This window comes from Sceloporus occidentalis, unplaced genomic scaffold, assembly GCF_023333645.1.
Source record: "Sceloporus occidentalis isolate IW3139 unplaced genomic scaffold, rSceOcc1.0.p SCAF_119, whole genome shotgun sequence".
Classification (NCBI taxonomy): domain Eukaryota; kingdom Metazoa; phylum Chordata; class Lepidosauria; order Squamata; family Phrynosomatidae; genus Sceloporus; species Sceloporus occidentalis.
The window spans coordinates 466,522-494,314 of NW_028317099.1; the positions used below are offsets into that span (position 1 = coordinate 466,522).

Sequence of the window (27,793 nt, forward strand, 5' to 3'; positions counted from 1 at the left end):
AGTGGGACTGAACCAAGCTGCATTTAGGTGTTATTTAAGTGTTCTATGGTGTTCCATGCCAGGACCATAAAAATATCTTCAGAAGTTTGTCCAGTTTCCTGCCATTAACTTGCTCCCGATATATTTGTATGTACCGTATTTGCTCGATTATAAGACGAGGTATTTTTCAGAGCAAATGCAGAGCAGAGTGGTACATAGGGGTATAAGTCATATCGTGGGGATATATCGTGGGGATCATCCCTTGGACCAATTTTCCCAATCTCTTCAGATCTTGCTGCAGTGCCTCTCCTCGCTTCTACGAACCTGCCTCCACCACAACGCTATGGAGGAGATCCTACGGTGTCTCGTGGCTTCCTGCGCAAATGTGAAATACACTGTGGTAGGGTATGTCATTTTACTCCTCACTGATAAGGCCTTGGCATGGGCCTCTCCTCTCTGGGAGAGAGATGCCCCAGAGGAACCTATGCAGTTGGGAGCCACCAGACTCTCTGAGCAGGAAAGGTCTAGAAGAAGGAAAAAAGGAGTTTGTATGTACTGTGGAGTGGTTGGGCATTTAGTTAGATCCTGTCCCAAGAAGCCAGGAAACTACGCCAAGCTGGAAAAATGTGCATTTGAAGTTCGCAATGTGACCTTTTTGGGGTACATCATAACTCCAGAGGGTTTCGAGATGGATCCACCCAAGGTACAAACCATCAGGGACTGGCCTTAAGGCCCTTCAAAGGTTCTTGGGTTTTGACAATTATTACAGATGTTTTATCTGCAACTACTCTACGATCACTGCACCCTTAACAGCTTTAACCAAGAAAGGGGTCAACGTCTCTGAATTGTCACTCTAGGCTACTTATGCCTTCTCCCACCTCAAGGATAAGTTCACCACAGCTCCTGTGCTGAGACATCCCGATCCTGAAATACCCTTTGTGTTAGAGGTTGATGCTTCTGAATCCAGAGTTGGAGCAGTCCAGTCCCAACAGGATTGTTACAGCACTCCTCTTCACCCTTGCGGATATTTTTCTAGACACTTCACTTCATCTGAAAGGAACTACAATATAAGTAACAAGGAGCTTTTGGTGGTCATCCTGGCCCTGGAGGAGTGGCGTCATCTGTTAGAAGGGGCCTCGGTACCTACATTGATTCTAACAGATCACAAGAATCTTCAATACGTTGAGTCCACCAAATGCCTCAATCCGCGCTAGGCTCGATGGGCACTCTTCCTCTCCCACTTTTTGTTTGTGCCGTCCTGGTTCAAAGAATACTAAGGCGGATGCTCTGTCCCGTATGCACACCATTGCGGAAGAGGTGTGTCATGAACCTGAACCTATTTTTCCAGCCAGTAAAGTTGTCACAGCAATCCACCCACAATGTAGCACTCATCTTCTGGACCGTATTACTCAGTCGCAAGCCTTAGCTCCAGCATCCTTAGCACCTGGGAAGCTGTTTGTTCCCTCTAGCCTATGAACTCCGTTATTGCATATGTTGCATGGATCCAGAACGTCTGGTCACTCCGATGTGGCCCGCACCTAGGACCTTATATCTCGAACATTTTGGTGGCCACACTGGGGGAGGGACACTATGGCTTTTGTCAATAAGCCTTCTAGGAGATGGCTGGCCGGGTTCCTCCAACCACTTCCTCTTCCCTCCATTCCATGGACTCAAATTGCTATGGACTTTATTGTTGATTTGCCCTCCTCTAAGGGGTATAAAGTGATCCAAGTTGTGGTCGACCAATTCTCTAAGATGGAGCATTTCATACCCCTAAGGAAATTACCCAGCGCTGTTACTCTGGCTGATGTCTTTATTCGGGAGGTGGTTCACCTTCATTGGTTGCCTACTGACATCATCTCTGACAGGGGAACACAATTTATAGTGTGGTTTTGGCATGAATTCACCAAATCCTTGGGGATAACCCTCACCTTCTCGTCAGCATACCACCCCCAGACCAACTAATCAACATCTCGAGCAATATCTATGACTCTTCAACAATAATCACCAGGACTGCTCTCCAGGAGTCCGCTGGGATGACGTCATATCCCGGTGCTCTTATTCATTTGCCATAGTGATGAAGGAACACGGAATTTGGGGCCGGTTAGAGGGAGTTTGTGATCTCCCCAACCAGTCCTGCAACTGCTGATTGGGCGGCTGTGCTTCCCCTCGCTGCTGCGCCCGATGTGAGTGCCTCTCTCGCCTCACCCTTCCTACAGCCCTAGCAAAGCGGGACAGAGTTAGGTAACGGCACAGTTGGGGGGCATGGCATTTACACAAAGCAGTGACTATAACGCATAGTTATATAAATATATATATATATATGTTATAGGACATAACCATAAAGTTCCTTTATCCTGTCATCTACCGTAGAAACCCTAAAGGACCTCTCCCACCATCATATAGTCACCAGAAGGCAAGTTTGATAAGAATGACCATAGTCTAGAATTACCTAGATACAGTGCTGCCCCTTACTGCTTTCTTCTGTTTTGGCTTATTTGCCCTATAAGAATGTTTCAGATCATCCAAGCAATTTTAATACTAGACAAAGACCACACAAGTAAACACAAAATGCAGCTTTTAAATGAATTTTTAATTTATAGAAGGTAGAGAATAATTTCCCCCTAAACCTAATAACTGGTTGTGCCACCCTTGGCGGCAAAAATTTGAGACAACTGGCAATGACTCTTTAATAGCGCTGTAAAGGAATGTTGGCAGATTTTTCTTCGCAGAATTGTTTGAATTCAGCAACATTGGAGGGTTTTCAAGCATGAACTGCCTTTTTAAGTTAAAGTCACAGCATCTCTATCAGATCAAATCAGGGCTTTGAATAGGCCACTCCAAAACCTTCTTTTTGTTTCTTTTGAGCCATTCAGAGGTGGACTCTGTGTGTTTTGGATCATTGACCTGCTGTATAACCCGGCAGCACTTGAGCTTGAAGTCACAAACTGATGGCCAGACATTCTCCTTCAGGATTTTCAGGCAGAGAACACAATTCATGGTGTCATTAATTATGTCAAGTCACCCAGGTCCTGAAGCAGTAAAGCAGTCCCAGACCGTCACACTACCACGACAACATTTGACTGTTGGTATAATGTTCTTATTGTGAAATGCTGTGTGAATTCTTTGTTGTTGTTGGCAAATGTGGGGCGAGTCTTTCTGTTTTTCTTTGTGTTACTGTGGAATTGTGAACATTAATCTTAACTGAAAATGAACTCTGCAATTCTTAACATGTAAGTCAGAGTTCTTTTGTGTCTTGTATGAGTCGGCTTTGTGCTCTTGAAGAATCTTTTTTCCATTTGTAGATAATGGTTTGCTGGAGTTCCAGAGTCTTATTGAATGGCTGTTTAACCCTTTCCAGACAGATACATGTCAATTACTTTGTTTTTCTCAAATTTAATATTTAACTTTTTATATTCATGTTGATGTTCACAGGTAAGCAGTACAGTATAATTTCGAAATGTTAAATGAATAAATTGTATCAATATGTATGGAACCAAGGAGAGGGTTTTGTTCCAGGGGGGAGTTTACTATGAGTTGCACTGGAGTTAACCAGGATGTAGTTAAGTGGATGAGTCACATGTGCACTGAGTATAAATTGGAGTTTAAGTTTATACAGTATGTTAATAAAATCATTAGAACACTGCAACTGGAGTGTGAGAGCCCTGTTAATGCACAGTAACATTGAAACACAAATGACATTCCATTTAAGGCACAAACTCCAAGTCATTGAATAAGATCAGAAACAGGAATGGATATAGGAGTAGAATCAAACAGTGCAAGCATTTGTGTAATATATTACAAATCTTGTGTGCTCAGGTATAGTTGATACACATACATAGCTCCATAATTATGAAAATACTCAGTGAGCTTGCAAAAGCCATTTGCTTTTTACATGCAAAAGGAATACCTTAAAACCCTAAATACAATAAAATATTACATATCAAACAGAACTTACTCTGTTTACAGTAAAGGTAATTTACATTGGCCTGGCGCAGCCACCCACGCAAATCCACGTCAATCCCTCTCTTATGAGACCAACATTTTATCCGAAAGTTGTTTTACAACCCCGATCACCCAGAGGTATTTCCTCTCAAATGATCGTCCATGATTGCCTATAGTAAGGATAAATGTCCGCATTCCAACCATGGAGACCATACCTTTGAATATTGAATGGATTATTGTGATATTTTTTCCATAATTCTATGTTTCTCCATAAGGAGAAATGTCTCATGCAGACACAGGGGTCAGTCGATTTCCATTTATGGGCTATAGGCAGTTTTGCTGCTATTAAGAAATGGATGAGTAATTTTCTAGTTGGGGAGAGGATCAGGAAACATTTGAAGTAATGCAGCTTCAGGGGAGCATGTGAGCTTGATAGGCAAAACTTAATATAGTTCCAACAAATATGAATTAGAGACCCCTCCTGCAGTGCAATGTAATAACGACAAAGCCTGTACATGTACGGGCTACTGTTAAACAGCTGCATCGCCGCGATTGTGGCATATTTGCCGCGGTCGCCAGCTTTGCAGCATCCACAGAAGCCTCACAAGTGAGGCTGACGGTGGATCTGGGGAGGAAAGCCCTCCCCACAAGAAAAATGGCCGCTGCTGCACTGATCAAAGATCGCGGCAGGCTAAAACAGCTTAGGAAGCGATCGGAATCGCTTCCTAAGCATAAACGGTGTTACTGACATGCCTCGATACCCCGATAGCCTTGTGATGGCTCCGAAGAGCAACCACAAGCTCCATCATGTAAATGACGTTACTGCCATTCACAAGATGGCGTCAACAATAGTTCTTGAGAACTCTTGAGCTCCTCCATGCAAGGTCAATGGAGCCCAGCTAACTAATCAGTGTGATTAGTAAAAACAAAAGTTTAAAAAAATGTTTACATTTTTTTAAAATATATGGTAACATGTACAAATTATTCCCCACTGTCACCAAAAAAAGAAAAAAGTGCATATATATATATATATATATATATATATGTTTTTATGAGCAAGTCCTACAATTCACAAGTCCTATATCTTCACAAAATATCCTGCATGGAAAGAGTTAAAATATTGGCATTATAAATGCCCATAGGGTGCCTAGTTTTAAAAAATGTATGATTTGATGGGGTAAATTGAATTGGCTGGCTTCAAAGATGTCCCAAATAAAGTGCAGAGGCGGGCTACAAAATTAATAAAAGGAATGGAACACTTTAGTTACGAAGAAAGGTTAATTAATTTAAATCAGTTTAGTATGCGCCCTCCTGTGTCAACGTCTTAACCCAGAGAGCCCTATGCATCCGTGGTTAGTTCTCTTAGAAGTTTTCCTCCTTATCTAGAGAGGAATCTACTCCTACTCCTGTGATTCCCCCAGACCGTATCTTGGCTACAATTCCTACCATTTTAACCTTTCCTTTGGGTTAGGAGATCCTGACCGCCCAAACCAACGCTCCTCCCAAGAAGCCCTGTGGCCGTTGATTTGTGCCCAAACACCTTTGCACTATACCAAGGCTGCTGCGCATCCGGAGAAAAATCAGTTAATATGGTCTATCTCGCAGCAGTTTTGGTGGCCTAAATTACGCTCTGACATAACTGCATACGTAGCTGCCTGTTCGGTGTGTGCACAAAATAAGTCTATGTGTGCTCTGAGGGTCTCTTCTGGGATATAACATTTTGTCCATGAATGAGCCAAAAAAGCAACAGAAGGAAGGGCCCAAGAAGTATTGGTAATAGGCATTTATGAAGCCATCCGGACTTGAGGCAGAGTGTTTCTTGAAATGCCCCACTGCAACTCAGAATATCACAGATGGATTTGCAGAAAAAAAGAGAAGCATTTCTGCATCTCTTTTTCTCTGCAAATCCTTCTGTATTATTCAGGCTTCTGGGAGTACTTCCGCAAAAGGGAGAAGGCACGGTATGCTTCATGGGGACAGCCTCTCCCCCTTATCTCCAATCGTGGGGTGTGTGTGCACAGTGGCTCATTTGCACAAGTCTATTATTCGATTTGTATTCACTTTGTTCTACTGGAGATAAAACAAGAAGCCTCACAAAAATGAATTTTGGTAATTGCATGTGTTAGTATGTAAAACCTTAATATTATAATTTTGCCCTAGCAATGTGACACATATTTATAAGAGTCTGTCTAAAGTGTATCACACTGTGTTGGGTGTATAGATTATTTTACCAAAATCATCTACAATTTCACAATTAGTGTCTGAAGTGGGGCATTCATTTTAGGCTGTAGATGGTGCCCTTACCCTTTACTGGTGCTTCAGACTGGTGATGGTGAGATACACAATGAAGGCAGCAACATGTATCAGGATAACTGCACCTAATTCTGGTACCCAACCTGTCCCCATTAATTATGTATTGGTCCGATTATAAGCACCCACATCCACTTTAAGTCTTAAGGGGGTGCGGCCTATAATCAGGGTTTCTGTACTGCTCGGGCAAGCACCAGGGTTAAGATCCAGATCCCCCGCAGTGCTGCAGGGGACCTGGATCCTCCTCTCTGGCAGTCGGTGGTCGTCTGCGCGATGCAGATAACCCCTGCTGCTGCTGGCGTTGCATTACCTTTTGGTGCTCCACCATAGAAGCCCCAGCGGGAAGGACCGGCCAGCAGCAGCTGAGGTTGTCTACGCACATTGCTCAGACGTTCACCAGCTGCCAGAGATGAGGATCCCTGCAGCGCTGCAGGGGACCTGTATCCTCCTCTCTGGCAGCCGGTGAACGTCTGTGCGATGCGCGCAGACAACTACTGCTGCTGCCGGACCGCCTGCATGGAAGCTCCAATGGAAGTGGCGAGCAGCAGCAGAGGTTGTCTACGCGCATCGCATTGAAGTCCACTGGCTACCCTTTCTAGACACCAGGGAGTCTGGGGATGCATTGGTAAGTCGGGGGGTGGGGAGGCAGAGTGGCATATCTGGGGGGCATTAAGCATATCTAGGGGGCAGAGTGGCATATCGGGGGGGCAGAGTGGCATATCTGGGGAACAGAGAGGCATGTCTATAAATAAGGTCCATTATGAATTAAGGAGGGAACTTAAAATGGCTATTGGCTTTCCAAATTTCTGTATATAATCTATGCTAAGTAACTGCATAATAGATACCAAAAATGTTACAATATATGTATTCCTGTTCATTAGATAAAATACCATTTAACCATTCCACTCATGTGGATTTTTTCTTTAAAAATAAATTTTTCTTTAAAATAGCACCAAACTTTAAGGGTGCGGCCTATAAATCGGTAAAATTTTTTATATCATAAGTGTTTGACTTCATATGATATCTGTTAATATCGCAAATTTTGTATTTCTTTTTCTTTAGTTAGATTGTGAACTGGAGAGCTGGGACATCGTTATTGGTGAGTAGCGGCCTAATCTCCCTAACCAGCCCATGATAACCACTGCTCATAAAAGCTGGACAGTAGGGCAGTGTCTGGAAATCAGGGCTGTCTTATTTAAATCTGGACAGTTGTGAGGTACAAGAATGATTAGTTAGTATGAGCATTGTTTTATAGCATTAAAGATTATTATAATATATAAAGAAAAAGCCCCAAAATGGGTTTATAAATAAAGTAATGTGAATAAAACACATTATTCACAATGTGACTAAAACACAATAAAACACATTATTCTCCTAAATATCTTATGTTTTGGTAAAGGCACACCACCAAGACACACCTCTTTTGAGATTTTAAATTTTGCAAGTTGTGAACAGCACAATGAAGGATGAAAAATCAAGAAGTCTGTGCAAATCACATGCATCAATGAGATAACATGTGTAAGCCTGTGCCTGCAGTGGGTGTAGTGAGTGCAAAGAGAGAGAGAAGGCTGCTGAACAGCACCTAATTAGGGCTGTTCCCGGATGCCCCCAAAGTAACAGTACAGCAGTTGAAAATTGCATTTTTGTTATTATCCACAGTCGATATGACTGTTGCCCTAACGTGTTTCACATTTTGGCTTCATTAGAGGGGCTAATGGTACAAATACAAAGTATGCCTTTACCAATTTGCGATTTGAGATTGGATTGGATTGGGGCAGTGTGCGCAGATACTATCTGCACACAATGATAGTCTAACAATTGTGAAGATCGCTCATTCAGAGCTCTCTGCTACGTGTCTCTGTGATCAGTGAATGCCGACTTCAGATCTGGTGCTTTAAAGCGTGTATGGGAGGTGTGTCAGAAGGGCAGGGCCACAGTGGAATATTTTTTATTTGGTAGCCATTATAAACACAAACAAAATAGCATATTATTAGATTTCAAATTATACTGTTTTTTCTGAATATGTTTAATTGATGTAATTTTCCAATTTCCAATTTCTATTTTTTTTAACATGCTTATTCATTTACATCTTTATACCTGCAAACATTTTAAATAATTAAAAGGGACACAGCCTTTTTACCAAATTCTAGATGTTTATATTTCTAACAGGAATAATGCATTTTACTTACACTATTTTATATATAAACACATTTTATGTTATATATATATATATATATATATATATTTATTATTGTAGGTTGCCACACTAACCTTATTTTCTTATTACTGTCATTTGCATGCAGGTGGCTAAATAATTTTACTAAAAATAAAATCATACATTATATATATTAATATGTGTCACTGTAAATACTCATTAGCAACACAGACCATGGGAAATGGTATTAGAATCAATAAATGCGGCAACACATTTTATCTAGTAATTATTAATAGGGACTGCAGAAACTCATTGGATGCATATCTGCTATGTTGGTAGTTCACAAACTGTTGCTTATCGAAAGGAATATAATATAATATCCATGACATCACATCTTCAGATATTTTAAGTGTAATACTGTGGTTAATCTCACGCATCAGTTATTCTTTAGGCTGTTCCTTAGTCTTGCTCAGTCTCAGCTATCAGGCCTCGGGCTAGGATTTGTTCTTTACTAGTAAGAACATGTTTTGGAGCAGAGCCTATATTATGGTTGCCATGGTAAATATTTACCAAAGACAGTTCACCCTATAATTGTAACGTTCTCTGAGATACCACAATTTAAGAATATTTTATACAAAAAGAAAAACAGATTCCATTCATATACTGGTAATATTATTTACTAACCTTTTCTAGATAATTCTAGAATGGACATTTAAGCCATCTGCTTTGTTGATGTGCTGGATGGATTCATAAACCTACCGTGTATAGCTGACACCTGTTGATTTTGTACTTGTGAAATAGGGCTTTTATACAATGACCTTAAACATTTTATTCTTGTGTGGGAGTTTTTCTAGTTTAAAAGTTGTGTTCTTAGAACACTCGAGCGAGTGAGTTAGCTACATATTTTATAAACATAACTAGGAAAGCAGAGGATTTTATCACCTTTTATCTTCTCTGGCGTCATTGGCCAGGTGTCATAAATGTTTATTGCTATGTTAGCTTGTCTCAGTGAGGAGAAGGTCAATGATTTATATTATATGGGAACATCATGATTTAACAATATACAGTTTCTTTCCATAGGAGCCATTAAAATCAGACATACTTGAGGTTTCCATTTAATAAATATGAATGTCCAAAAGCCACAGTATAGTAAATATAATCCGAGTGCTTCCTTATTACTTAAAAATAGGCATTTGCACAACATTTTAAAGGATTACCTGACTATCCTTCATAGTTTATGTCAAATCGCATTAGATAAAAAAAAATCACCACTGTCTGAGCCTGTCTCTTTTACTTTTGGGACATTGTGTCCTATATAGTCAACTGCATATTTCTGCTCTATGAAGAATATTGACTTAAAGGGGTGTGTTGTGTTTAAAAATAAACCTGTTACACATTGTTCCTTGCGTGACGCACACAAATCTAATTCCGTTAGTGTGTGAGTCAACAGAGTGTGTATACTTTGTATTGTGAATATGAAATCACTACCTATGATGTATTGCTATGTGTAAAACACACAATACCAACGAATGCCAATCAAGCACAACTAGGTGCCAGCATACTAGGACAAGCAGAGTACAGGACAAAAGGTGACCAAACGTACATGGACACCTGACCATCACACCTATATGAGCTTGCCGGGCTTCCCGTTGCAAAGCCATGGGCATTAATATGGCGTTGCCCCCACACTACAGCCCCCACCCTGCAGATTTTACAGCCTCCACTCTAATAGAAAGACTCTAAGATTTTGGAGTGTGGGAATTTGTGCCCATTCATCCAAACAAGGGTTTGTCAAGATTCATCCCAAAGGTGCTTTGTGGGGTTAAGGTCAGGCCACTTGTCCAACCATGTCATCATGGACCTTGTTTTGTACACAGGGAGGTCCTTCCCTAACCCGGTGCCACAAAGTTGGAAGTATACAAATATCTTTGTATACTGCAGCATGGACAATACCATTGACCGGAACTAAGGGACCTAGACAAAACCCTAGCTGCGTAATGCATTTTAAAACATGGTTAATTTGGCAATAATGCAAAAGTAGTAGACAAAACATGTTTAGGTCAACTCACAGTAATGTGCAGTGTATGTGTGTACCACAGAGCACCACATAGTAAAATTCACAATGAACTACAATATGACTGTCTCACAGAACCACAATCTATCTAATTAACAGATATGGTTGGCGGTTGTAGGCATGCGTGGATACAGAGCCTGTATCACACTAACATACACGCAGACATACACATCCACTTACATAGACAATCAGCACTAACACATACCCAGACACTCACACTAAGACATACTGTATACACACGCACAAAACCAGACACAAACTAACATACCCAGACACACACGTTAACATACCTAAAGGCACATGTATACCCACTAAAATACCCACATACACACACTAATATACCCAAGCATTCACACTAACATGTTCACACACTAACACACCCAGACACACACACTAACAAACGCATATAGCACTCATGGTTATGTGAACCCGGTCAACCCCAAATACATCATTTTAGTTGCCATTATATGACCACAATTAACCATGTGGTCTGTGGCAATAACATTATGACCACTGACAGGTGAAGTGAACAACACTGATAATCTTGTTATCATGGCACCTGTCAGTGGGTGGGATATATTAGGCAGTAATTGAACATTTCGTCCTCAAAGTTGATGTGTTAGATGCAGGAAAAACAGGCAAGTATAAGCATCTTAGCGACTTTGGCAAGGAAGGAAAAGTGAACTGGAGACAGGGTCATGGGTGACATAGGCTCATTGATGCACGTGGGGGGCAAAGGCTGGCCCGTGTGGTCAAATCCAAGATATGAGCTACTGTAGCTCAAATTGCTGAAAAAGTTAATGCTGGTTCTGATAGAAAGGTGTCAAAACAGTGCATCTCAGTTTGTTACGTATTGTGCTACGTAGCTGCAGACCAGTCAGGGTGCCCATGCTGACCCCTGTCCACTGCCGAAAACGCCTACAATGGCATAAGATCTGGACCATTGAGCAATGGAATAAGGTGGCCTGGTCTGATGAATCACGTTTCCAGTTACATCATGGGGATGGCCAGGTGCGTGTGTGTCACCTCGCAACTCACTGGACTTAAAGAATCTGCTGCTAATGTCTTGGTGCCAGAAGCCACAGCACACATTCAGAGGTCTAGTGGAGTGCATACCTCGATGGGTCAGGGCTGTTTTGGTGACAAAAGGGGGACCTAGACAATGTTAGGCAGGCGGTCATAATGTTATGGCTGCTCGATGTACAGTGCTGTGCAAAGTATGTGCCTCCTTCCTAATTAATTCCTTTTTGCTAATTTGTCACATTTCAACTTTTGCAGATTTATCTGCTATGTTTATCTTGGGTCCTATTGAGCAGGTGAGAACACTGTTTAAACTTACATTTACAGCTTGCTGTTGTTTTTCAACTCACATCAGCTGGACTGTGCAGTGGACTGTGAGTCTAGTTAACGTAGAGTGTACAGTCTAGATAGCAGTAGTAAACATAAAAGTTGGACATTTTGTCCAGCTCATGGGGTTTTGCTACTGCAAACTCACCTCAGCTGCCAACGCTCATTCACTCATCCTTTTGTTACTTAACTCAGTTAAGTTAAGAAAACAGCAAAGGAGAAAAATACGTAAAATGACAGAAAGCGACAAAATCAGCATCATTGTTTTTAAAGACTGGGAAAATGTTTTGCGTTCGGACATCCGTGTGGACATGCTTAGGTTATACTTTTTTTTAATCTTTCTTTTTTTACATTCCAGTAGCTGTTAGACAGGTTGAGCCAGTGCTTAAGGAGGAGGGAGTAGAAGCAAAGAACCCAGGTGAAAGGAATTTGTCAGAACATTCAATTCAGTAGAAAAAACAAACAGTGGTGGTTTAGAATTACGCCTCCAGCACCCTCCATGTACCTGTTTTTGCCGCCTAAGATAATTTAACCCCTAAAGTATAATTCATACCTGAAGTAATTAAACATACCTGCATTAACATTAAGATCACTTTGAATTAAGGACTGTGTAAGCTAGATACGTGGTCACTACAATCCCTGCATCTTACTCTTTCTTTGCTGTATACTATGTTCAATATTCCTTTATATCTGTTTTATAAGAGTAATAATTTCATGCCCATTATAGTAACCCTTTAACTTTATTTTTAACTTTAACGTTAGACTTTACTTCTATAGCAGATGACTATGTGGCAATGTTTGTAAGAGTAATATTTTCAAGTGAACCAGAAGGTTATGGTAAAGTCTATCAGGGTGATTACATACATCCTAAGTGTATCTCTTTGGGCCCTTTCCTTTCTACCGTGATGTCACACTTTTCTGGGAGCTCAGAATGTTTGGTAGGCAAGAGTGCATCATCTACTCAGTACTTTCACTATGCTAACCCCAAGAAGCTTCTCCTACGAGAAGACCTTAACTGATCCTGTATAATGGACGGCAAAAAATATTAGATACCTGTAAACAAATCTCACAGATCAAACCGAGAGAAATTCAACAAGTTCATAACATTGAAGTTAATTGAAACCACAACTCCCCTGCAAGTTCATATGCAAACCCCCACATTAGAAAACAACTTACAGATTAGTAGCCCAGTAATTATTGTTAATATTCTGATGTGAACTTTTAAGAGATAGCAAGACCTTATGTAATGTATAGCTAAAGTGGAGAGATGTCTTAAAAGCTATTTCACATTATGCACCTCTATTCTTCTTGTAGGTGAAGCATACTAAACCATTCCATTAGAATGCATAGCAAAATCAGTGACATTAAAGTGTGCAATAACCTGCAAACTCATGCCAAATCATGGGGTTGTGAATTTGGGTTTATTCACTAAGAAAGCATTTCCATGTGAGTTTGAATGAGTTTTATACTTACCTATGCAATTAGGAAGGGAACTTATAATGGTTTAAGAGTATGATTGGGCTTTAATAAGGAAAACCAGGCAGATTTCCTGAAAATCACCTCACCATTCAAATTATGCATTATTTAACAACAAAAAAAACTGCCTTATAAATTAAATAAATAAAATTGCTAATAAAATACATAATTATTCTTCGAATTGCTTTGTTTTCTTTATAAAGCCCCCCCAGGAAATAGTAGTCTATGCTAGAGAGTATACAACGGTGTGGGAACAATGATCCACATTTGGTATGAATGCCTAAAAATACGGTACATAATTTGTGGTTGGAATTATTTCAGATGATTAAGAGATGCCTCCCATTAGATATACCACAAAGTCCTGAATTGGCCTTATTAAATGTATTTCCATCAATACATTACCATTATTTGCTTCACAGGGAAACTGGTTATAGCCAGAAACTGGAAAAAATATAAGCCCACTAGATTTTTAGAGGCTATGGATTTACTAAATTATACATGCATTTCTGAGAAAACTTTCCTTAATACGCAGAATCAGTCAAATATCTTTCAGCAGATTTTGGAACTGTGGCTCCTCATATGGGGGGCTCCTAAACCCTAAAGCTAAGCAATCATGTGTGATCTCAATGATCCCATTGACAGTCTCAATTTCTGGATTACTTGATACGATAATTGCTTTAAGTAGCTCTCACGTGTTTTTATACACATTCTTTTCATAAACCCACCTTATATCTTCCATATTCTTGGGGTTAGTTGCGGAACCGAAGATATGTTATGAAACTATTTAGCTTAACTGCATTATAGTAACTTGTAGTAATACTACTATAATCAATGTACGGAATCTGATATGCTGTATGCAACTTTCCCCCACACTGTTTTTCCTTTCTGTACCACACATTTTTTGTTGATATTCATTAAGAAAAAAACATAATATATATATATATATATACCCAAAGCGTCCCCCCTTGGCCATTTAAAGACTTGGTAACACTGCTTACTCCTGATAATGAAATGATTGCATGCAAATAATACATTACATCAGTGCATTTAATATTAAAATCATTAATTTGCATGCATTATTAATGGAGCCAAAGTGTTGTCATAGTAGATAAGGAACACGTACAATTCAGTTCTCCATTAAATATACTGTATAACATGCTCCACTGTGTTATGTTCTATACATTATATTCAGTATAGAGCTTTGCAGGATGTCAGGTTATAAATTCCAGCCGTCTCTGTCCTCAGACAGGTTTAACAGCTTTATCCATACCTGAATCACATCTCTCTCCTGATTGGTCAGAGATACCAAACACTCTGCTTGCATTGGCCCCACACACCTGTCATTAAACATCCATCCTGCCTCCGCTGTCGGCTCCTCCCCTTCCAGGTATAGGACAGAGACCCTACAGGGCACATTAATCCTACAATTTCAAGCTCAGGGTCCCAATAGCTTGTGCGATTGTTTTTATCATACTATTCAAAACTTCCAAGCGAAAGGCCAACCTTTAGGGTCCAGGAATGACCCTGCAAACAAGCCCTAGTGCTGTGTATTCCCAGTTAAAACCAGTGAATATGTCTGGGGAGGGTGTGGATGACAGTGCTGTCTTTGAGGATATCAAACCTGCTGTAAGGATGCTGGAAACGCAGCCCGAGCTCAGTGAGGTAAGGAAACACTTCTAGAATTGAGATGTGTACAAACTGCATAAAAGTTGCTTCGATACCTTTTACTTATGTTTTTTTTCCATATATGCCAAAATGTTTTTAATCTTCTCAATTTACTTGCTTCTGTTCGCATTCATATACATTAATTGTTTTATATTTCTGTTTAATTAATTTCATGTTTTACTTTTCTAGCAAAAGGTTGTAGGTATAGATTGACACATATAAGTTCAATGTATCCTGGATAATTAAAAACAGTAATTTAGTTACCAGAACTAAGTCACCAACACATATATGGACAGATTAAAACATTATGTGTTTATATGAGGCTGTGAGGAAATAGTTGCGTTAGTAACATATTTTATTATGTTTTAGAGTAATAATGGAAAGGACTAACAAACTAACATTTGATGCTTGCTTGCAGAAAGTATTGTTTTATTCATCTGCTGATCTTATACAATGCAGAAAAAATTTGTATTTATTAAATTTTTCTGTTTAAGGCTGGGTAAATAATAAACACACCTACAAAACAATATATCTATGGATGGATCCTATAAAGCGCACTTATTCAAATACACATTCAACAGAAATACCACCAGTAGCGACAACAGTTTGCACACCATTTGTCCTGATGTAGAGTACCTTAATCAGTCTTTGGTTTAGTCTTAGATTCAGAATAGCTTTATGCTTTATGTCTTTTGCATGTTTAAATTCCTTTACCGAATTAGCCACTTCTGATGGGAAGCTGTTCCATGCATCGACCACCCTCCTAGCAAAGTAAAACTTCCTTACATTACAACTGAACCTCTAGTTTTAGATTATTATCTACCCATTGTACAGCACTACAGAATATGATGGCATAAAACAACAACAATAATAATAATTACATGTCCACTCTTTTGTCCCCTCTCTTCTTTCCTCCAAGCTATACACATTAGCCTTGTATTTTTTTCTGCAAACCATTTACCATTTTAGTAGCCCTCCTCGGAACTGTCTCCGATATGTCTCCAATATTTAATAGATAACTGTTATAACAACCATCTAAATGTCTGTATAGTTAATCCTTTATATAACTACAAATTGTCTCAAGACATAATTTTTACTCACTGCAGGTTATTACAGTCAGTGAATATGTATCATGAGACACTGAGCAGAGAGGAATAAAAGAAAAAAAATGATTTTTGTTTATGATTTTTAACTAATATAATAAAAATAATTTACAAATAAGGGGATACAACAGTTTTGAACGTGTGTGTGTGTGTGTGTATATATATATATATATATATATATATATATATATATATATATATATATATATATATATATATATACACACATACACACACATGGCACACATCTTAGAAGCAATAGACCTTGTGTAGACGAATCTACTCTGTCCAGTCGAGTGTATAGGCCCTTGATTACTGTAGATGAATGCTACACAATTATAGACATACATGCCACATAACCTACTGAGCCTCTTGAATATGCTGCAGGGAGGAATCCCTGTGTGAAGATTTTTCCCTGCACAAGAGCCTGAGGACAAGATAAACGATCTTAAATGTTAGCCAATACAGATATAGGCATCAGAAGAGTACAGGCTGATTGTCCTTCCTGTTTTACAAGATTTTAAAGCAGACACCATTCTGTGCTACAAAAGCTGCTTAAACATACAAGACTTGTGTAGACTACATAAAAACACCTCCCTATCTGCTTTTACGCTACAACTCTCATGATGCTTCGTCAACCTCTTGATTTGCTGGGCATCAGGGTGGTTGTAACTTGATAAAAGCTGGAGGGCTGTATTTTACCTAACTCTGTATTACATATACCCATTTCATAGACAGTAGGAATGCTGAAGGCAGTTAACAAAGCTTGATGTGCAAGAGGGCACGCACACGGGAGTGGCTGGTTAATTATTAAGCTTCTTTCTATTGTAATATCACAATCTTGCCTCATTCCATAAACCTGTATATAGCAGATAAGTATTAAGCCACTGACTCTTGTATTTATATATAATATAAAAGGCTGGAAAAAACCCAGCCATTGCTGCTAAACATTTATTGCTGCTTCCTAACAATTTATATCTTCCAACAATGTCTGTGGTGGCATCCATTCCTTTAAATCCTACATGTATTTTGTTCAACCCTGGTGTATACACATACATTCATATACTGTATATTCTTCTCAAGTATATGACCACATCATTGTGAATGGTTGCATCATTTGTTTGTTTATATCAACATTCACAAACCAACCTCTTCTGCACATCAAATTAAAAGAAAATTGCCTTTTGATGCAGGTAGTATTGGGTATCTGTGCCATCATAATGTTGGATGATATGGAAACGGCAACAGCTAATTATTGTCTTGAAAGTAATGGTAAACGACGTAGGTGACTCTAAGAGATAACCAATACACTTAAGAGTTAAACAGTTAGGCAATAGGTTAAATGACTAAGCATTCTAACCATTGTTAATACATCCTGCTGAGGTTTTCCATGATTACATGAAGACGTTAGAAAGAAAAAAGCCACTGAGATTATCTGTATAGTTAACTAGCCTAAGGGAGCATACCTGAGACATGATGTAGGTCTCAGAATTTATCAGTTTCATTGCTGTCAGTTTCTGGAGACTAATCCTAAACCTCAAAGGCACAGCACTGTGTCTCTATGAAACTGCTGAATTTAAAATTGGCTAAATTGTTAGATTGCAAGAAAACAGGAATTGTCCACAAACGAAAAGTAGCATGCTGTATCCGTTCAACTGTAATTTCCCTGTCATCTAAGAGAGATATGTATGTATATATATATATATATATATATATATATATATACTAATATACACATTAATTAGCATTATACAATAAAAAGAGAAAAAAAGAAAAAAACACATTTTCACAGATTCACCTATACTGTAATTATTATTCAGTTAGTGAAAACGGTAAAAAAAAATCTACAAAAAAGTCCTGAAAACACCTCAACTAATTTGGTAACTACAAGGCAGGTGTAAAAATTTGGTATGCTGAGACTATAGCCTTAAGAGCACTTATAGATTCCAAAACCACCTCACAAAAGAATATGTTTCTATAAAGCAGAACACCTAGACTATTTCACAAGGGTCATTCTACCACTTTTCAACAATTCAACTATTTCTCATCCACCTCTTCTAAAATATGTACCAAAAAATAAAACTGGGCATTTTTTCTTCGCCTGAATTGTGTTTTAGGATTTCTTCCACATGATATGTATAACTAGGGTGACTGCATTCAGCCATTTTTTTCCAGGACACATCAGTTTCGCTTGTTGCTGATCAGCATACATAACGCTGAGCTGCAGTATGTGGGATGAATAAACTCATCCAATGCCATTAATTACTATTATACATTCAACATACCGCAGTGCAGCACTGAACATCTGAACATTTCCAGTAAAATGGCTGAATGCGATCACCCCTAGGTGCAACTGCTGAAAATAGCCAATTAATGCCCAGCAACATCCTGAATGGAAATTGTTTTTATACATTTACTGGTAGGGATAGTAAACATTTGCAAACTTTATTGGTTCTCTTTGTAGACCCAAGAGTTATCGCTTGATGATGTCAGGAAGGCACCAATGAGGTCTTTTCGTACCTTTTGTTTTTCTACTTTCTACTTTTTTTTTAATATTATTATCTACTAGTACTAACAAAGAAAAATCACTTCAGAAAGTAACATAATATTAAGCTATATAACAAACAAAATAATTGTATTTTGCTTAAGTAGGGTTTTACATGTCAGTCTATCAGTCTAAAGGAATATTAACGTACACATACATGACGTTAATGCCCATTTTGTTAGGGATCTGTGTTTTTTCCCCCACTGATCTCTATGTTTCAGTAACATTTACTTAAGTCAGGAAGGACTTTGGGTTTCTGCACATAACTTTATTCAGTCATTGGTCTTGGTCTTGTCTTTGTTTTTGAGACTTGGTAGATTGGACTTTTCCAGAATATTGTACATTTTTCTAATTTAACTAAACAGAAAAGATGTTTTTGGCGAGGGCTTTTACTGGTAATGAGGGGGTAGCCCTGACACTTTGAGGCGATGGCATAATTATTATTATTATAATTACTCTAATTGGCGTTTTTATGTATTTTTCTCCTAAATCCGAGTTTTGCACTAAGACCCAAATTCCTTATTCTGAGTCTGCCTATACTATACAAAATGTAAAAGTGTTTCATACAGCATAGTAGGTTTAAGCACATTAAATAAGAATCTATAGTTACAGTATCAGTTTCTCTTGAAAGAGTTTGTTAAACTACATCCAGTTTTTAGCTGGCTTTTTGTCCTGTCACAAGCTGCTTTCTACTACTAGTTTATTATCAAGGAATACGTTTGTTAGCCAATGAAAAGCTAATCTATTGTTATATAGTCCATTTAATATACAACTAGGGAGATATACAAGCAGGTTTATGATTTAAACATTTTATCAATTCTGCATTTAGCAGGTAACTAGCGATCAAAGTTCAACAGGCGCTTGTAAAACGAATGCCAACGAACTAATAAACACATCTCAATACCAGATGATGTGTATCAATCACGTGAACAACCTATTCTAACACTGTTAGAGCAGAGGCATATTGTTTACATGAGGTGGGCTCCTACATACATGTTTGTTTCTTGGTCAGTAAGCAAGAGTTAAAATCTAGAAACATCTGATTGACTGTAAAAAACACCAAGAAGCCAACTGGAATTCAAAAGTTTCATTTTTCTTTTGCCTTTGTATACCACTGTAAAATGTGGGGCTTCTCGTAGCGATAGAATGCAGAAATGAGGTCTCAAAACATTTACACACCAATACTTCTTGCAGTGTGCTATACTTAAAGAAAATATATTATTATATATAAGTATTATTTTCACTTAACTGTATTTACTTAAATGTTTCTGATTTTTGCTCACTAGTATTGATATATCATTATCTCACTATGGTTGAAACTTTGAATGTGGGGAATTTAAATTAGCTATCTTCCTAATAAAAAATATTAAGCATGTGAAATAAAAGTATAACATAAAGAGCTCAAATAAAGCCAAAAACCTTGCATGTAAAACCAAGTACCTCCACTTATACAAATTATACTGTATAAATCAGGTGTGATAACTTACTATGGTTAAGAGGCAGAATGCAACTCCTGACAAGATGTTGTGGGTCACATTTGAATATGTCGCATACGACCCAACTGTCTACCATAGTCACCAACAGTCACTCTTTGGGACCCAAACCCCCATTCTCCCTCAGTCCCTCAGTTCTAGGAGCTGTGAATATTAGGGAATTATAAGCGTAGCAGTGTTTTACATCCCCAAAAGTCACAATAATGTGTATTAAAAAGTGATGAAATTATAAATGATGTAAAGCTAACACAATGCATTTTTTTTATTGGATAAACACAGCCATATCCTGCTTTAACTCATTCAGTCCCAGGGGTTTTGGTACCTTAAGTCCTGGAGCAATTTTTTCTGGTATGTCGGTTCAGCGAGTATTCCCCTTTCCTGCGAATAGTGTGCCCATGTAAACTATATATTGTTTTTTTCACTGAGAGAGAGGGCTTTCTTTTGATACCATAGTTAGATAATTAGCTGAAAATTTAGGATGAGAAATTTAGTAAAAACTAGCAAAAATTAAATTACAATTTTTTTTTTATATTTTCCCCTCTGAATCCATAAAAAATTAGGTAAAGTGATGGAAAATCCCCTCCAGATTTATCAGTTCAGGTATCCTGATTTCAGAAGTACCTCATTTATACAGCACATACTATAAGGTGTACATTATTATTTACAAAGCTGTAGAATTTTTACATTAGGTATGATTGGATTAGAACTCTAATTTTAAACAAATAAACCAAGCATACACACAAAAGTATATATTTCTGTAAAGCAGACAACCCAGACTATCCTCTTCATGCAGCTATAAGGCCACCAATCACTGTCAAAGGTGGCCAAATAGAAATTATTTCCTGTGCTTTTTCTCACCGACACTTCTGTGTTGCTTAGATTTTTTTGCACAGGATGTGTTATGGCAGAGAAACCCAGCCAAAATACCGCACATCCTTAGTTTTTTTTCTCTAGAGGGCCATATCCATCCCTTACCTATAGGGTAATATTTTTCAAACTTATGACTTAAGGGGTTTGGGGGTTGTGCTAGGGAAATGGGATGCAAGGGTTTTTTCTATTTTTATTATTATCTTTTTTATAATTTTGTGAGTTTTTTGTATTTTTGTAAAATTGCACTTTTATCAGTGCAGTACGGTTATAGGTCCTCTGAGGAACCTCTTGAACATGTTATTAATGCAAGTGATGTCACAATGACATCACTTAGCTCACTGTATTGTTTATTTTTTAATATGTAGTTATATATATAATTAATCATTGAAAATTTACTATTTCAGCAAACAAGGTCGGAAATGGAAAAATATCTTATTGATCAAGTCCCCCAGCTACAGATTCTTTCAGACAAGAAATATAGAAGAGAAAGTGCATCTGTGGTAGATGAATTCTTTGAATCGGAAAAGACACCACAGGCTCCATACAGTGTGAACATTAATGTAATACTACCAGATACAGCACACCTCCGTACTGGTCTTTATCGTCCAACCAAGACGTTCGCAGTTCTCCCACAAGTAAAGACTGAAACAGGCTGTGGCTTTTCACAGCCATGCTCTGCCTCTTTAACCCAAACTCTACCAGATTTCACCAGTGTTTTTAGCATGCCCCACTCATTGCCAGTAAACAATATTTTCATTAAGCAGGAAACCCCCTCAGAGATTCCACTCTCAACATCCACTCCACTGCAACCACATCTATACAGTATATCACTGGCTAATGATGCTTTGAGTTTGGCTCACTCTAATGAAACCACCTCTGTTGTCAACTCACTCAGTGGGGTCACCATGACCACAATCAGCAGTGTTTCCTCTGCTTTACCAAGATCTACAAGGATGAAACAGTTACAAGGCTTAGCTCAAGATGGTGCCCAAGCTTCTGGGCAGTTTTACCAGTCTCCAGGTGTCAGTCTACCACCTTCCCCGCCAAACTCTCAGCCAGCAAGTCCAGAAAATCAGCCAGAGATAATTAACACAATATCCCCACCGCCATCGTATGAAGCCACATTTGGATTAAAGCTAGTTCATCCCCCACAAATCCACACTGTATCGAACCCCTTGGTATCTGTTCCACAAGGGCAAGTTGTCATGGCAGTCCAAAAATACAACAGACGAAATAACCCTGAGCTAGAGAAAAGGAGGATCCATCACTGTGATTACCCAGGTGAGCAAAGTTATATTTATTGTCTGCCCCCACACACTTTTCAATGAGCTAATAATGCCCAAGTTGTTTCAGGGACCAGAGAAGCAAACATTTTGCTTGACTTGTCCTGTCTTTCTACAACCTGATAACTTGAAACATGGCTCATTTTTTATGCAGTGGATGACTTCACCTTTCCGGTGAATTCCCCCTATGGGGCTGTTTATAAACAGAGAAGCCAGGTGAACCCGATCCAAGCCATTCACCTTTTCTTCTCATGATGAACTTGTACCATCAAGTACAAGAAGGCTTTGACTAAATATCTGAATTTCTGCCCCCACCATGTTCCTGCAATTATAACAACAATTTTCATTCACTTTCCTTACTTTCGCATTGTGTGGGACTGTGTCTCTCTAGCTGCAAAAACATGTCATTCTGACATTCTGTACAGAGCAAAGCTGCCAGTTACAAATTACTCATGTGAATCTTTTCTGTGTTAGACGCTCATGTACAGCTTCTTTTAGAGCACACTTCTATTAACAACAGGGGAAGGACAAGAGTCACAAGTATGCAGATGAATATGAAAGCCATGTTACCTACTTGGGAGACCTCCTCCAAATATCTCTTATTTATCATAGTTTTATTCAATCATGTTAGAAGAAATGAAGGCATGGGTTTAGAGGAAGAACTGCTAGTATGTGTACTGAATTGTGATTGTTTAACCTACTTTTGTGTTTATTATGCTTACATAGGTTGCACGAAAGTCTATACCAAAAGCTCACATCTCAAAGCACATCAGAGAACACACACAGGTAAAGTACATCTTTAACCTTTCCTTTCCAATTTTTCTTCCTTTACGTATAATTGTTTTCAATGTATTTAGGTTAAAGCTAAAGGGAATATGAAACTGAATATGACACCAAGATCTATGGCAAAATTAGTCTAACATTAAATTTCATTCAGTAAATCAAACTCCTTTTTTCCATAACCCATTCTTAAATAGAGACTTCCACCACAGGGGAGGAATAACTTATCAAACGATAAAGAATAACTTCCTACCTGAGTAGGTGTACTCAACTGTAGAATGTAAGAAATTGATGGATCCTGTATTAGTTTGGGGGCTGGTTGTTCCCTAGGTTCTTTCTAATCAGCAGTGGCCAATATTTACATATACCAACTTTCCAGGTTCCCACAATAGTACATTCCTGCTCACGTGCAGCCGTGGGCAGGTCTACCAACAACCCCCGTGAACACTAAAATTCCATATCTCTGATGCCATATTATTAAAGGGAGGTATTTTAAACTGAGGGCAAAAGCAAAGTTATAAGCAATGGTACTGCTGATAATACATAAAGTCCTAGGCCACCACTTTTCAGGTTCATGCTAAAATACAATTAATGTTATACAGCATATAGCCTGAGTAATGTATTTGTGGTTGTCTGGACAAGAATGATGGGGTCTACTCAGTTCAGTTTTTCACAGAGATTGCAAATGATGTTTATATGTATGGATGTATGTGTAACCATGAGTGTGTATGCATGAATGCATGTATGTGTGAGGTGGGGTATGTGTACATGCATGCGATAACACAATAGGGGTGCTCCATCCATGTGCAGAGTTTACTAGAAGGATATTGTCAACTAAATGTCCTTGTGATTTTGACAATCCTCAAAAGCAATGTTACAATGGAAATGTTAATAGGGGTTACTTTTGGAAACTAAAGTGAAAGAAGATTGTGAAAAGGTGTAAGATGACAGGTCAGTTACTGCTACCTTCCATCTACACGTCATTCCATTTTTTTACATCCTATCACAATTACAACAATTCTCATAACTGAAAATATATGAAATCTATGCAAGTGTTTTAGCAGAGTGTGTAGTACCAAATACAACGGCCATGCATGCAATTCAAACTTAATAAACATAGAAACCCACATGATTTTAGATCATACATCAAGACTGCAGGCAACCATACAAATTCCTTTTCTAAATGAGAAAGTAGGAGATAAAAGTCCTAGACCTCTTTCAGGTGGCAGACTGGTGTTGATACTACACCCATTGTTTGGGGTAGTCCTTCCATGGTGTTCTAAACCCTTTGCCAGGTTCTTATACAATAGGTTCTGTCCCTCCCTTGATTCAGTGCCCATTGTTTTGATGGTGGGTCTGACCTCCCCACATGCTGGCAGACAATGATTTGGCTGCCCTGTTCACTTACTTAAAATTTTAAATGGGAGAAGAACATTCCTATATATTAACCCCTTGAAACTGCAGGTTGAGTTAGTGAAGTTGATAAAATTACTCGTAAACTTGTGAAATGAGTTTAGTAGCACTGCATAACTACAGATTAAATACTTAATAGAATCTGTTCTTTAATAAAGGTATACATCAATTTATTGAAGATAAATGCACAGTATTATATAATTATACATTTGTTAGGCATATAATATACAGAATAATGTGTATCTATTAGTCTGGATAAGCAGACGCTTAAATGTCTTTCTTATAGAATAGTTTCTATATTTGTAGTGCTGTATTTATAAATGTCATACTGGGTGTGTCTGCTCAAATATTAGCAGTTATTGCTGAATGCCTGAGAAAAATATGTCTCCACTCAGGGAATTCCAGAATTGCTCTGTAAATATTTGCTCTACTTAAGTTGGGGTTGTAGAATGGATTTGCAAGATCTGGCACTTACTCATATACTTGTGTTTTAGGGAATATATGCATTCTCACAAGCCTATTACCTTATTCTGAAACATTTTTAGATGGCTGTTAATGCCGTGTTTAAAGCTTGTATTGTTTTAGATTTGCTGTATTAAAGTTGCATAACCAGTTGTTTTACTATTACATACTTAGATCAACATGGAGTTTAGGGTAAAGGTTAGTGCCATGTACAAAAAAAGTTATCCTTTTAAAGGGTTACACCAATGATTAAAAAAAGAGGAAGTCAAGGTAAAAAAGGAGGGAGGATATTATAACTATGATAAGGCAAAGATACAATTGTAAAAGTGGAAAAAACGGTTCTGTAAATTGAATGTGGAAAGGGGAATCTCACATAGACACTGGACATTCTGACAAAGAAAGTATAGTGTTCTTTCACTGAAATGGTTAAATGTTAGCTCTTGTTCTTGTGAACTCATTCCAGGACATTGTTATTGTTGGAGTAATTACAGTAATTGTATTAATTGTCAACATTATATTTTTCTGGCAGGCGAGAAGCCGTATAACTGTGCCTGGGAGGGCTGTGATTGGCGATTTGCCCGCTCTGACGAGCTGACGAGACATTACCGCAAACACACAGGTGCCAAGCCCTTCAAGTGCGCCGCCTGTGGTCGCTGCTTCTCTCGCTCTGATCACCTAGCACTCCATATGAAGAGGCACCAAAACTAAACCCCAGACCAACAAGGCAGTTTACTGGATATAGAAACAAAGACATGGAAAAAAAACTCTATTGTCAAGGGACATAATGAAATCAAGCTGAGAAGATATGGAAGGTGTATGGATCAAAAAAATTACAGTGCCATAATCAGTAGATGTGTCATATCTGCTTTCAGTTTTGAAAACTTGCTTGAAATAACCATGACAGTGCCTTCCTTCCAATAATTAATATTGTCTTCCATGAGTGCTTTATCCAAAGGATTTTGAACAATGTACCACCATGTGGAGGATTTATTTCACTTGAACTTTTCCTTGGCTTTTTCTTTTCAATACACATTTTCAGACCTCCAATCATGTATATGAAGATTATGATTTTCTTATGATTTTCTTATGATGAACAAGGTTCAGCTAAAGAGATGATTCTTTAAAAGGCAATTGCAGATGGATTTTCCATTGAAAATAGGTGAGAATTGTTTCTAAAGATGTGGTTTATAAATAAATTAGGGAGGTCTTCTAGTAGATGACGATTGAGAACATTTACTCAAGATGCTCAAGCTCACGTTTTCTTCAACAGATTCGTTGTTAGCTGACTTGTATTACAGTCATATGGAAGGAAAGCCACATAATCTAATGTGCAGTAAAAAATCAGAAATCCATAAACTACACTAAGCATTTTACGTTTACGTTTTTTACATCATAAATGGTCCACGAATAAAAGTTGATCTACATAGTACTAGTCACCCAGTGCATTAAATATATCACATTGATAGAAGTGACTGTGGAACTAATTGACATCAGCAGTACATTTTCAGTTGTATAATATTTGCAATGTTTTTTCATGAACAAAAATGCCATTTTACTAATTTAAAAGACTGGCATCATACTACATACTTGTAGTATATTTTGCTGTAATTTTTACGAATTCTGGAAATATGTGTGCCAAATCATAATCACAATAAGAACACTGAGTGCAGTAGAACATGCATGTAGTATTTTTTGTAACATTATGCAGTGGTTTAATTTCTAGTTCAGCTGAAAAATGGAAATAACAAAATAAATGCACAAATTAAGTACAATAACTTACACTTAATTATATAATCATTCATTATAGGATATATCTGACGTGCTTTAAGCTGTCACAATGCAACTTGGCAACTTAAATTACATACGCTGTACTATAACGTCACTGTATATTTCAGATGTATTTTCATTTCTTTATGTGAGATAATCATGTAAACTTTTTGATACTAGTCATTGCATTTTTGATTCGTATTTGGTGCCTAAAGACTTACTGAAGTGCATCGCACATGTATTCCTGGCTGAGTATAATGCATAGCTAGCATGGGGAAATGTCTTAAAGGCCACTGCTCAGATTTAACTATGTGTTCTGAAGAAACAGCTTGGCTCTTTTTGCAGTGGATCTCATTGGAGTTGTTCTCTTATAATTGAAAAGTGGAATTAAGTTTAGCTAAAACATGAGATTAGCACATTAGTTTCCTGCATGTAAATATGTAATTTTATGTTGAAAACTATTTGTAAGCATTGACATTCTTGCTTTCATGTAGTAGACAACGCCTCGTGTTCACTAATAGGCCTGAGGTATAAATTGGGGTACATTGTTTAATATCCCCAAAAATTTTTAAATTGTCACTTTTTCGGGAGATGGCCTGAAAAATAACTTCACTTCACTTCATAATATATTTAATTTTATTTATGTAGTTCGGTAACTCATTTTGAACAAGAACAAATTACTTAAATGTAATCTTATTTATAAACATACTCCCTGCAGTTTACACACATATTGTTGTACTTTTTTGCTGTGGACTACAGTAATATATTGATTCACACCAAAAATTGTGAGCTCCTATAAAATATAAAACATCAGAAGGAAGGAAAAAGGGATCTGGATACCAAAAGGACTACCTAACAACAGTGTTCTTTTTGAGGGACAATCCCGATTTCCAGGCATTGTTCCGCTGTCCCAGGTAGCTTTTACAGGCAGTGGGAGGCATGGACCTGTGACAGGCCAACAGAGAAGTACAAGCAACAGAGGTCTGTGCTGTTGTATTTCTGCTTCCACATGGCCTCCTTGGGATTTGGCAACTGCGTGCCCAAGCCTATGCCCAGCCCACTTCATGGGCTAATTTCACATACCTAGAGGGCCAGTCGCACCCATACCTGCCTTTTGCCAAACTCC

At 38.2% G+C, this 27,793-nt stretch overlaps 1 protein-coding gene across 1 annotated transcript; it reads left to right on the top strand.

Moving 5' to 3' along the window:
• The first annotated feature begins 14,831 nt into the window (after window positions 1–14,831).
• Window positions 14,832–25,608, top strand: LOC149282304 (Krueppel-like factor 5). The gene is made up of 4 exons (XM_089498356.1): window positions 14,832–14,948; window positions 21,367–22,243; window positions 22,972–23,031; window positions 25,430–25,608. Exons 1-4 carry the CDS (start codon window positions 14,859–14,861, stop codon window positions 25,606–25,608), a joined length of 1,206 nt encoding a protein of 401 aa, XP_089354482.1. The 5' UTR covers window positions 14,832–14,858.
• Window positions 25,609–27,793: the final 2,185 nt, after the last annotated feature.